Source organism: Gossypium hirsutum, chromosome A12 (assembly GCF_007990345.1).
Source record: "Gossypium hirsutum isolate 1008001.06 chromosome A12, Gossypium_hirsutum_v2.1, whole genome shotgun sequence".
Lineage (NCBI taxonomy): Eukaryota > Viridiplantae > Streptophyta > Magnoliopsida > Malvales > Malvaceae > Gossypium > Gossypium hirsutum.
In genome coordinates this window covers 737487-750087 of record NC_053435.1, presented here as the reverse complement: position 1 = coordinate 750087, position 12601 = coordinate 737487, and the positions used below count along the sequence as shown (strand labels likewise).

The 12601-nt window shown below is 34.6% G+C and overlaps 2 protein-coding genes across 3 annotated transcripts; both read left to right on the top strand.

The window, feature by feature from the left end:
- Positions 1-3456: 3456 nt before the first annotated feature.
- LOC107930366 (heavy metal-associated isoprenylated plant protein 36) lies at positions 3457-4599 on the top strand. 2 transcript variants are annotated; one of them, XM_016861999.2, is made up of 3 exons: positions 3457-3749; positions 3840-3918; positions 4102-4599. In XM_016861999.2, the coding sequence occupies exons 1-3, from the start codon at positions 3708-3710 to the stop codon at positions 4518-4520; spliced, it is 540 nt and encodes a 179-aa protein (XP_016717488.2). In that variant the 5' UTR covers positions 3457-3707; the 3' UTR covers positions 4521-4599. The 2 variants fall into 2 exon arrangements, with proteins under 2 accessions (XP_016717488.2, XP_016717497.1); XM_016862008.2 differs by having other exon boundaries at positions 3461-3731.
- A 398-nt stretch (positions 4600-4997) lies between these two features.
- LOC107930378 (mediator of RNA polymerase II transcription subunit 33B) lies at positions 4998-11997 on the top strand. Its single transcript, XM_016862022.2, has 12 exons — positions 4998-5544; positions 6379-6489; positions 6747-7094; positions 7242-7561; positions 7661-7752; positions 8052-8412; positions 8669-8876; positions 9085-9199; positions 9301-9462; positions 9576-10224; positions 10324-10530; positions 10632-11997. The coding sequence occupies exons 1-12, from the start codon at positions 5261-5263 to the stop codon at positions 11732-11734; spliced, it is 3960 nt and encodes a 1319-aa protein (XP_016717511.2). The 5' UTR covers positions 4998-5260; the 3' UTR covers positions 11735-11997.
- The last annotated feature ends 604 nt before the right edge of the window (positions 11998-12601 follow it).

The window sequence follows — 12601 nt, the reverse complement described above, 5'->3', positions numbered from 1 at the left end:
CATGTTGAATAAAAAAAATGAAATAGGGGTTTAATTGAATGAAATTCAAGTTAAAATAGATATAAGGATTGAATTGCAAAGTAAGCTATAAGTTTTGTGTTTTAGGGACTAAATTGAGGAAAATTTCGGAATTAAGAAAATATGTTGAAAATTTAATAGTTAAATTTGAGTTTAAATGAAATTTGAATAGACATAAGGTGTGAATTGGTGTTATAAAATTGGTTATTAACATTTTACATCAAAACAGTTTTGGGAAGTAGCAATGGTCTAACTTTGAAAATTCACTAAAAATTGTATAAATTGAACTATAGGATGAACAAAATATGTAATTAAAGCTTATTGAGTCTAGTTTCTTATAGTATAAATATTGTAAGCAATGAATTGATGAATCAAGAGATATTTGAAATTTTGTAAGACTGGTTTGGGGTGATTTCGAGATGCCCTGTTTTAACTTTGGAAAATCATTATAAATTATACAAAAATTATTATAGAGTGTAATTTATATGTGTGAACTCCTTAATGAATCTAGTTTCAAAATAAGTAAACAAGAACCTTATTCGAGTCCTGTACAATGAGATAATTTATTTTTAGTAGAGAGAGGTCAGAACTGTCAAATGAAATAACAGGGGAGTATTTAATGGATAAACTGTACTAATTGGCTAGACCAAAAGTTCTGAAAATCTTATGGTGAGAAGATATATGAGTCTAGTTTTAAGGAAAATTTATGGATATTAATTTGGAGTTTCCTAGCTCAAGATATAAATGATTTAGTAACAATGACTCAAGTAGACAGCTTTGAATGAACATATAAGTAAATAGTGGAATTATGTGTATAAAAATGGTTAAATTTGCATGTTTAGGCTCATGGATTAAATTGAATTGTGTTATATTGATGATTACAAATTATTATTATTTTCGTAGTTAACAAAGAACCCAAGACATCGGCGCACAAAGGAAAGGAGAAAGCTATCGAGGATTAAAACAAGAAATTCACGGTTTGTATTACTATAATTCAAATTACTTTTTATTAAATGTTTTATATCAATTCTATATTTAATAAGTGAATTATAAGGTAAGTATTGATATTTGAGTTGAATGAGAATCGAATTGAATGGTGAATGTGTGTGTATAATTGAATTGTAAATTGATTTGAATGTGAAAGTTTTAATTGAAAAGTAATCTTGGAATGGAAATGAAAGTGAATTGAGAATAGAAATACCCTATTAACTAGTCGGGCTGAGTCGGGTATAATTGGCATGCCATAGGATATGGAAGTGTACGGGATTTGTCGGCTTTACTTATCAGGCACTTTATGTGTCGTATTTCAGGCACCTCGTGTGTCGTATCAGGCACCTCGTGTGTCGTTTTAGGCACTTTATGTGTCGTATACTGATCAGGTACTATGTACCGTTTTAGGCACAATGTGCCGTACTGGTGTGTTTGGGTTGGAATCCGTGTATCTGTTAAAGTCCGAAATGTTAATAGGGTGAATAATTGAAATGAGAAGTTCAAATGAATTTGATCGACTGTACTAGTGAATATGAAAGAAATTAAAATTGTGGACTGAAAATTTAGATTGGAAATGAAATGCATGGATTTAAAATGATTGTGGTGATTAAAACCTGGTAAATGTGATTTGTAACTAAAATTGAATAATGGCTAAAGATTGTTTATTTATTGTTATTTAATGATAACTTAAAAAAAAGGATTGTTATTTGATGCTGAGTTCTTATTTTATTTTATTTTAATTGCTATTGCAATTTGAATTATGGTAATACCACTGAGTATGAAATACTCAGCGTACGGTTGTTTCCGTGCGCAGGTTAATAGAAGTCTAGTGTCCTGGTCCAGCATCCGAGTGATCCCGACTTCAGCGTAAAGATTTTGGGTGATGTTTTCTTTCTTAATTGAAAGTGGCATGTACTAGGTGATTTATAAGTTATATAGATATACTTGTAAAGTTAGTTATAAGAATGGTATACCATATTTTGTTATTAGTTTGATAAAATGGTAAATATTATATTATATAATTTGGTATAAGTTGGAATGAAAAAAATGAATGAAGTTATTAGTTAATTTGGATTAATATTATGAATGTTTAGTTATTAAATGACTATGTTAATGAATTGGTTATGATTTAGATATATTTAGGTTTAAATTGTTTTTGATTGTGCCATTGGTTTTGGATTAGGTGGTTTTTGGTTTGAATTTGCAGGGGGTTTTATGTAAAAATTAAGAAGAAATGCTGTCGAAATTTTTGTAAAAAAAATAAAATAAAATAAATATATATTTCCCTGAATACTCGAACAAGTCACGTTTCATTCCACTTTAATACTTGTGTTGGGCTTCGAAAGTCCATTATAAGGACATGATTTTTCAATTATACTATGAATGTTATAATAATTGTAAAATATCCATAAGTTGTCTGATATATCCGGTAATGCCTTGTAGCCCTGTTCCGGCGACGGTTTGGGGTTAGGGGGTGTTACAATAAATGTATAATATTTTTTATAATTTAAAATCTATATTTATCAAACAATATAATTATATTCCGTAATTAATTTTAAGCAATATATCAAACAAATTTTATATCTTAAATTCAATGCTTAATTTTTCAACACTTAATTTTTTTAATTTATCAAACAGTACATTAATTTTAATGCTTTTATTTTAACTATTTTTAATTATAATTAAAAATAAAATATAATTTTTTAAATAAATTAATAATTTTAAAATTTATATTTTTATATAAATATATTTTATGAACATGTAATTGATATACATATAGATGCATATTATACGTGTTTTAATAAATTTTAAAAATTGGATATTGAGCAATTAGTTAAGAATTCTGTATTGGCATTCAAAGTTCAAGGTTTAAATCTTAATAACGATTTTTCCTCTTTCTAATGTATTGTCTATTTATCTTTTTACTAATTTGCTTTTCATTAATATATTTTTATACAGTTGATATTTCACCCGAAAGTCAAGAGTTAGGGTAAAAATAGTTGTTTTTTTTTTCTCTTAGCCTCTCTTATATTAGGAGTTAGTGTGTTCCTTTATTTGAGTCATAAGAGATGGCTTACGTACTCCCCAAGTCTAGTTGGACAAGTGTGTTGTGTGTAAGAATCACATGTAAACCATGTATAGTCCACATGTCTATAGTCATGCAGTGTTTGATGAGGTGAGATGTTAGTAAAATCATCTCTAAAATTAAGAGAGTAAAGTCTTAATGCATGATATTTGACTCGACAAAGTTATCCAAATAACGTGAAATCGTACTACAAATTTCAACAAAAAAAATTAAATATAAATCCTTTATCATTTCACAAACATTTCGATATTTAAAAATCCTACTTTTCTATAATAAAAAATCTACATTTATGCATCAAATGATTGCACATTCAAGGCAATTAAACCTTGATTTAAAAAAACATTATCCCTTTCAAATGGGATGTCAGTTACATTATCTTCCCAATTACATTTTGAAAACGTAAAATCTACACCGTTAAGAGGAAATCACAATCTTCTAAATACAATAACAAGGCTTTAAGTCTTAATTATTTTCTATTTCAAGAAGAGTAAAGAATCCAGATTTTCTTGCCAAAAAGGAAAAGCAAAGGAATTTCATCAAAATTTTTCTTTAAAAATAGCCACAGTCAACTACATTGCCCTTCTTCTTACTGTCTTAGGTTCTCAAAGTTCCAATGGGAGATGATCTCAATGTCCCGGTATTCATCTTTTTCTTTGTATGTATGTATGTATGTATGTATGTATGTATGTGTTTAATACCGGGATATCTTTTTCATGGTTTTCCTTTTTTTTCAATTACGTTTCAGACTTGTGTTCTGAAAGTGAATATCCAATGTTGTGCAACATGTCCCAAGAAAGTGAAGAAAAAGTTGCAGAAAATCAATGGTATGCTTCCTCCGTTAAAGACTCTTTATTTCATCTTTTGAGTCCTGTGTAGAAATTGAATGAGGAACTGGTGTCAATTGAAGAATTAAACAAAAGTTCATCGTACATAGTTCAATCGAACCACAAGACCAACATCTTTAGAAATACTTTCTGATCTTTGTTTACTTGATTTTTGTCATGTAGAGGTGTATGGTATTGACATGGATACCAAAAATGGGCTGGTTTCGGTTCGGGGCATCATCGAACCCTCTATTCTCATTCAGACAATAGCAGAAAAGGTTGGCAAAAAAGCAGAGGTTTGCTCCTACGAGAAGAACCCCACGATTCAAAGCGACTTGCTAGACCAAGGCAATCGTCGGACCGGTCGTAAATACGAGGAAAAGAACCAAACATGTTCTTTTACTGATGAATGTAATGTTCGTAATGAAGCTAAGGACCCTATTTCAGAAGGTTCCAAAGGCTCACATTCTAGGCATCACGCACAACATGACGTGAGAAAGAAGAAACGAGGCTTTGCTAGTTGGCTTGGCAAGAAGAGTAATGGAGGATACGCGAGGCTGCTGATGCCATCGTCAGCACCGTCGCTACCACCGTCATCATAAGCAGCTGACATGTCCTTATGATTACTATGATGATACAATGTTAATGCTTGCAGTATAAAATGAGATGATGTTGAATTGATTTATGATCAACAGATGCATGGGTGCATTCACAAAGTAACATAGTTGCATGTTCTTCATCCATAATATATCCAATATATTCTATATATCTATGGATGAACAATATGAATATCAAACAGAGCCTCTAAAATAATTAAATGATGCATGATGAACAATACTTGAGGAGTTCCCTAATCATGTCTGCTGCATGATACATGCATATATATGTACATCCAAAGTTGATTCTCCTTAATTTTATTCTCAAAAAGTAAAATTGTCTTTTTAAGTTCCACTACAAGAAAAAGAACACCCAAGATTTAATTCTCATTATGTGGTTGATTGTACGAGAAGGAAGCTAACTTTATTTGATTTTGAAAAGCAGAAAAATTTTTAAGCCCAAAAAATTAGAGAAAGTAAGCAACACCCTAAAACCAGATGAAAAAATAAATAGTAGCCCCAGAATTTGCACAATCTAGTCAAAAGGAAAGCACAAATCCTTTCACACATATTCCTCGAATCTAAAAAGAAAAAGGAAGAAACCCAAAGATAACATTTTTGTTCCCCATTTTTTGTTTTGTGTTTCAGTCAGGTTTCCTTACTGACTTCACTGTAAATACTTGGTAAAATCATACTCCATTGCACCACCACCTTCCGGTTGCAGTTTGCAGTGGCTGTCAGGCGGCATGGCGGTGTCTATACAGGCGAAGGGTACTACTGTTTGGGACTGGGTACTGGAGTACACTAAGTCTGCTCAGGAAAAGAACAGTGACCCACTTCTATGGGCGGTTCAACTCGGTTCTAGCCTTAACTCGGCTGGGGTTTCTTTGCCTTCAATCGACCTAGCTCACCTCCTTGTCTCCTACATATGCTGGGATAATCACGTGCCTATCGCGTGGAAGTTCCTAGAGAAGGCCCTGACTGTCAAATTCGTTCCTCCTATGCTCGTTCTCGCCCTGCTCTCTTCCAGGTCCACTTCCCTGATTATATATATATATATGTATATATACGTACAGGGTAGGTGATATTTATGACCATATTGAAGTTGATAGTATAACAGTGCAATTGTAGAAATAAGATAAGTGTTGTTGTGTATTGACAGTGCTAATGAGTGGCCAAGGTAAGTTGTTATGATTATATAATTCATTCAAAGGACCTACGTATAAAAACTGTATTTCATTCATAGTCTTTCTTTGAATTGATTGCCTTATTTAATCCATGTATAAAAAATGCTAATGCCAAAAACTCATAATCCTGTTTCGTCATCAGAGGTTAAAAATTTACATATAGTATTTGGTTCTGTTTTGTTTCCTTGTCCAGTTGTCCTTATACCTGTAAGTGTTCCAAAAGGTTGTTTCTTGGATGCCCTTTGCTACTGGTTGACATAAACTTTGAGGATATATGACAATGTGATATGGACTTGTGTTTGAGCATCGGATATGAGAATTTATATGGTTAGAATTTTCGAAGTTTTTCAATGTATTTAGAGAATCCTTTAAGGTCATATCCCCACATCCATGTGTCAGACACAGGTACTTCAAGAAAAAATAAAGAGTCCGAGCAACACAGGATGTGTGTTTGTCGCTTCTGGTTTTGAAAGAAATTTTCTGCTTGATGGGGATTTTATGTTAGATTCTGACCATTAAATGGCTATCTTTTCTGTTTTTCTCGCATACATTTAAGTCCTCCACCGGGATATGTTATCTGATAATGGGTGGGCTGTGAAGTCATGACTTCACTTGGATGGTGCCTACCATGTTACATTTCTTTTACTTAAACTGACCATAGTTGTTGTCTATGATAGGGTCATTCCAAATCGTAAGTTTCACCCTGCAGCGTATCTGCTTTACATGGAACTGCTTAGGAGACATGCCTCTGCACTTAAATGTCAAATCAGTGGACCAAATTATCTAAAGTAAGCTTCAATTTCACCTACCCCATTTTCATCATAGAAGTAGAATTTGTTTATATCTTTATGATTACCATCATGTTGACATATTTTACTGCCTATTATAAAATCCATGATTCATCAGTGTCTTTTTTCATTTTATTTTCTCTTTTATGACATTTTATGATTACCCCATTTTATTTTCACTTCATATCTTTCAGGGACACTTGGTTAAGCAACTGCAATAGTATTAAACTTAATGCTAGTTCCTGGTGAACTTGCAGGATTATGAAATCAATAGATGATGTTCTTCATCTTTCCAAGATATTTGGTATTCAAGCATCCGAACCTGGTCTGGTTCTAGTTGAATTTGTATTTTCAATTGTATGGCAACTACTTGATGCATCATTGGATGATGAAGGGTTACTGGAACTTACTCCAGAAAAGAGATCAATATGGCCTATTGTAACTCAAGACATGGAAATCGATAATGCTGATAACTTTCATGAAAAGAAAAATGACCACCATGATGTACTATATAAAAGAAATACTATGATGGCTATTGAGATTATTGGGGAGTTCCTGCAAAACAAAGTAACTTCAAGGATTCTTTTATTGGCACAAAGAAATATGTAAGAACTTATATCTGTTATTCATCTTCTTCTTTTATAGGCATTATGGTGCTATCATTTGATTTATTGTACTTAGGGTGGAATCCTCCATACTCTTGAGTTAATTGAGTAAGATTTGACTAACACATAGTCTAATACACTTTTTAGTCCATCACATTGGGAAGCTTTCATTCAGCAATTAAGAGTTCTTTCTGCGAAGTCAGTGATATTGAGGAATTCAAAACATACAACTCCAGAGGCCGTTTTGCAGTTGACATCTGATACACATAAAGTTCTATCTAGGAAATGTAAAACACCGTCACAACAAGAGTTTCATCTTCTCATAGGCTCTAGGTCTCTAACATCTGCATCTGGTCGGTGTCACGGGACTAGTCCTTCTGCACATTGGCTTCCTATTGACCTGTTTCTTGAGGATGCTATGGACAGATCAGAGGTGGCAGCAACTGGTGCTACTGAAAGACTTACTGGTACTTGTTCATGGTCACCATATGCTCAATTTATTGCTTTATTCAAAGCAGAAAAGGCTCTAGTTCCTTGATCACTTTTACCTAGAGTTATTCTTGCAGGTTTAGTGAAAGCTTTACAGGCTGTCAACAGTACAACATGGCACGATACATTTCTAGGTCTATGGATTGCAGCTTTGAGGCTTGTTCAAAGGGTAAGAATTTCTGCAAACTTGATTGAGCTCTTGTTTGCTTACGGCCATCGTTTTCTTTTGTACTGATTAGAAAGTTTTTTGAGTAGACATAAATAAGTACATACACATATGTATAACATAGAATTTATGTTCGAATGTATCTAGATAGATGGATGAATATGATGTTACTGAGAAAAGATTAGTTCTGTTTAAGATAAGCCCATAAATGATAATATAGAACACATTACACTCCAATAACCTTTTTCCTACTTTTTCATGTATCTGAACGGATCTTCCCTTTCTATTTTATTGCCTCATAGGAAAGGGACATTAGTGAGGGTCCTATGCCTCGCCTTGACACCTGCCTGTGCTTGTTATTGTCTATTTCTCCTCTTGCGGTGACTAATATTGTGGAGGAAGAGAAATCTGAATTGATCGATGAAATTGATTGCAGCCAAACCACTCAAACAAAAGAAAAACAAGCCCCTGGGAGATGCCATAAGGGTTTAATATCCAGCTTACAGATGTTGAATAATTACGAGGCTTTACTGACTCCTCCTCAATCAGTTCGTTCAGTAGCCAATCAGGCTGCTGCCAAAGCAATCATGGTTATTTCAGGTCTCACTGTTGGTAATGGATACTATGAGTGCATGAGCAGTAATGACATGCCTATTAATTGCTGTAAGTACTGTTATCTTCCTCTTTGATATGTGAAAGGTAACCGATCTTTTATGGCTGTTTTGAGATATGTTCCTGCATAAGTCGACTTTAGTGCAGTCTCCTAGTGAGCGGTGCAAGAGGCATAATGCTAGCTAAATTTTTATCTTTTTGAAATTTTGTGAAATGTCCCCTCAAGTATGCCCTTAATAAAATTCAACCATAGAACTAAATATAGAGCTTTGATTATTTGTTCTATAATATTATGATTTCCTTGCAGCTGGAAATATGTGGCATCTGATTGTCGAGGCTTGTATTGCTAGAAATCTATTGGACACATCTGCATATGTCTGGCCTGGTTATGTAAACGCATGTCCAAATATACCCCGTAGTGTTCCTAGTCAAGTCCCTGGTTGGTCATCACTGATGAAAGGATCCCCTCTAACTCCAACACTGGTAAATGCTTTGATTGCAACTCCAGCTTCCAGGTATGCTGCAACATATATCCCTTTCAAAATTATTTTCCTAATTATTGGCCACATTATTATCATCATCATCATTTGAAGTTAACTAGTTCCGGTTACAATTACTGTTAGTTGTAAGTTGGCTTGGTGGATAATTTGTTTCATCTTCATAGTATCATCTTTCTTCTATCTGCTAAGGCAACTGAATTTGAGCTCATGGATTTGATTGAAGCTTAGCAGAGATAGAGAAAATATATGAAATTGCAACCAAAGGTTCAAATGATGAGAAGATATATGCAGCTAGCATTCTTTGTGGAGCATCTCTAGTTCGTGGTTGGAATATACAGGTAATTTAATGGAAGGTTACTTCCTACAGGGTGCATTACTGTCACATTGTCACTACAATTCGTACAAATTTTGGCTTTATTTTGGTCTTGCTTGTTTATAGGAACATGCCATTCTCTTCATTACAAGTTTGTTATTGCCACCAGTTCCTTCAGATTATTCTGAGAGTGAGAGCTATTTGATCAGTTATGCTCCACTTTTGAATGTTCTTCTTCTTGGAATATCATCTGCAGATTGTGTCCAGATCTTATCTTTACATGGCATGGTAGGTTTTATTTGCAACGGTTCATGCTTTCTACTGTCTTATATGCAAATATTCTTGTGTGACATTTGATGAAAGATCCTCCATGCATTGATGTTATTTTATGTTTTTTTCAGGTTCCAATACTTGCTGGTATGTTGATGCCCCTTTGCGAGGTTTTCGGGTCAACTGCTCCCGATGTTTCATGGACTCTTCCAACAGGGGAAGAACTAACTAGTCATGCGGTATTCACCAATGCATTTACACTTTTACTGAGATTATGGAGGTTTGATCATCCACCTGTTGAACATGTGATGATGGGAGATGCAACACCGGTGGGATCCCAACTAAGCCCTGAATATCTGTTGTTGGTTCGAAACTCGAAAGTATCGGATTTCGGAAAATCACCCAAGGATCGTTTGAAAATGAAAAGGATGTCGAAAAATTTAAACCTCACCTTGGAACTCATATTTATGGATTCCTTTCCCAAGTTGAAAGGCTGGTATCGTCAGCATAACAAATGTATTGCTTCCACCCTGTCAGGACTTGTTCAAGGGACCACTGTTCATCAAATTGTTGATGCACTCCTCAATATGATGTTCAGTAAGATAAGCAGGAGTGGTCAGTCTTCTGGAAGCAGTAGCCCTTCTACATCTGGAGCTGACGATGTGTCCTTAATACTAAATGTGCCCGCATGGGATATCTTGGAAGCCACTCCATATGTGCTTGATGCAGCTCTGACTGCCTGTGCTCATGGAAGACTCTCGCCCCGTGACCTGGCAACAGGTTTGTACATGGAATATATCGGTATACCATGAATTACAGGTAATAGTACTCAAGACTCTATCTAATGTAATGTTTTCTAATTGACCCTCTATCTCTCAGGACTCAAACATCTTGCTGATTTCCTTCCAGCAACATTGGCGACCATTGTTAGCTACTTTTCTGCTGAAGTAACACGAGGTATATGGAAGCCGGTTTTTATGAATGGATCAGATTGGCCAAGTCCAGCTGAAAATTTATCCATCATCGAGCAGCAAATTAAAAAAATTATAGCTGCCACTGGTGTTGATGTCCCAAGCCTTACCACAGGTATGATCTTGTACCATTATAGTGTTTGTGGTCAAAATGATAAATGTCTATTTAGTTGCATCTCCAGAACATGAAGTAACTTTTTGAACTAAATGTTGCAGGGAGGAGCTCTCCAGCTATGCTTCCTCTTCCCTTGGCTGCCCTTGTTAGTCTAACGATAACATATAAACTCGATAAAGCCTCGGAACGTTTCCTTGTATTAATCGGCCCAGCATTGAGTTCCCTCGCTGAAGGTTGTCCCTGGCCTTGTATGCCAATTATAGCCTCACTATGGGCTCTGAAGGTTAAGCGTTGGAACGATTTCCTTGTGTTTTCTGCTTCTCGTACAGTCTTCCACCACAGTAGCGATGCTGTGGTTCAGCTTCTTAGGAGTTGCTTCGCCTCTACTCTCGGATTAAGCCCCTCCACCACTTACAGCAACGGTGGAGTGGGTGCACTCCTTGGCCATGGATTTGGCTCTCATTTCTCCGGGGGAATGTCTCCAGTTTCCCCAGGGATTCTTTACTTACGAGTGCATCGATCAGTCAGAGATATCATGTTTATGACCGAAGAAATCGTTTCTCTTTTAATGTCTTCAGTAAGAGATATTGCGGGTAGCAGGGAGAAACCAAAAAATACAAAGTTTGGCCTGAGATATGGACAAGTTTCTCTTCGTGCTGCAATGGCTCGTGTCAAACTCGCTGCATCACTTGGGGCTTCATTGGTTTGGCTCTCTGGTGGATTAAGCTTGGTCCAATCGCTGATCAAAGAAACACTACCATCTTGGTTTATATCAGCCCATTCTGCTGACCAGGATGCAGGGGAACCTGCAGGTATAGTTGCCATGCTAGGGGGTTATGCACTTGCATACTTTGTAGTGCTTTGTGGTACCTTTGCATGGGGCGTGGACTCGGCCTCACCAGCATCGAAACGGAGACCTAAAGTTCTTGGATCACACTTGGAGTTTCTTGCAAGTGCAGTAGACGGTAAGATATCACTCGGATGCGATTATGCGACTTGGCGGGCATACGTAGTACGGTTCGTGAGCCTGATGGTAGGTTGCACCCAGAAGTGGATTTTGGACGTCAATATTGACGTCTTGAAAAGGCTGAGCTACGGATTGATACGGTGGAACGAGGAAGAACTAGCTATGGCTTTGCTTGGACTCGGTAGTGTCCGAGCTACGACTGCAGCTGCCGAATTGATTATCGAAATTGGGGCTTGAATTCTTGTCTGAATATTCCTTACTGCTGGTAAGAAAATTTGGTTTCCTACTATTTGATTCACTACAAGTACATATGCACTGCTGATGTAGAGTTCTGAGGTAATTTACATTTCTGCAAGCTACCAATTTAGTTACCTAACTTTAATAAATTTTATTTTAGACACTAAAAATAAAAAAATTACAAATTGTACATCATCGTTAACAATCGTTTCCATTTTAGTCATAGCCATTAATTCAATGTTATCTTACACTCCTTTTTATGACTGGACTATAATAAATTTTTATTTTGATCACTTATTTTATCTTTTTTTATTATTTATTTATTTTATTTTTCCAAAAATATTAATTTTTTACAGAAAATTGAATTATTCTATCCATTTTTTTTTACTCAATTCTTTCTAAAAATTCAAAATTTTCCGTAAAATTTAAAAACACAACTAATTTTCTGCAAACCCTACCAAAAGCTAAAATTAATTTTGAAAAAGAAAAAAAAGGAAATTTAAAAAAACTAATTGGGTTTTCCTTATAAAACCCAGATAATTCTTTTTGTTGGAAAAAATTAAAATTGATTTTAAAAATGAAAAAAAATAAAGGAAATTAAAGGTGAATATTTTTCCTTATAAAAATCCAAGATATTCCTATAAAAATCTTCGTAATTTTCTACTTAAAATTTCAGGTTTTTCACTTCTACTAAAAAAAATTAAAATTATTTTTTTAAAAAATAAAATTAATTTTTAAAAAACTAAATAGATGACGAAAATAAAAATTTATTAAAATTGAGTGACGAAAATAAAAATAATTATTAATAGCAAAGCTCAATTTACAAGTTGGGTAATCAACTTTATAATTTACCGTATTTTAATAAGT

Coding starts and splice junctions, on each gene's coding strand:
- LOC107930366 (XM_016861999.2), top strand. CDS start 3,708: ATGGGAGATGATCTCAATGTCCCGGTATTCATCTTTTTCTTT. Junction 3,750..3,839: donor CGGTATTCATCTTTTTCTTT/GTATGTATGTAT, acceptor ATTACGTTTCAG/ACTTGTGTTCTGAAAGTGAA. Junction 3,919..4,101: donor AAAGTTGCAGAAAATCAATG/GTATGCTTCCTC, acceptor TTTGTCATGTAG/AGGTGTATGGTATTGACATG.
- LOC107930378 (XM_016862022.2), top strand. CDS start 5,261: ATGGCGGTGTCTATACAGGCGAAGGGTACTACTGTTTGGGACTGGGTA. Junction 8,877..9,084: donor ATTGCAACTCCAGCTTCCAG/GTATGCTGCAAC, acceptor ATTTGATTGAAG/CTTAGCAGAGATAGAGAAAA. Junction 9,200..9,300: donor TTCGTGGTTGGAATATACAG/GTAATTTAATGG, acceptor GCTTGTTTATAG/GAACATGCCATTCTCTTCAT.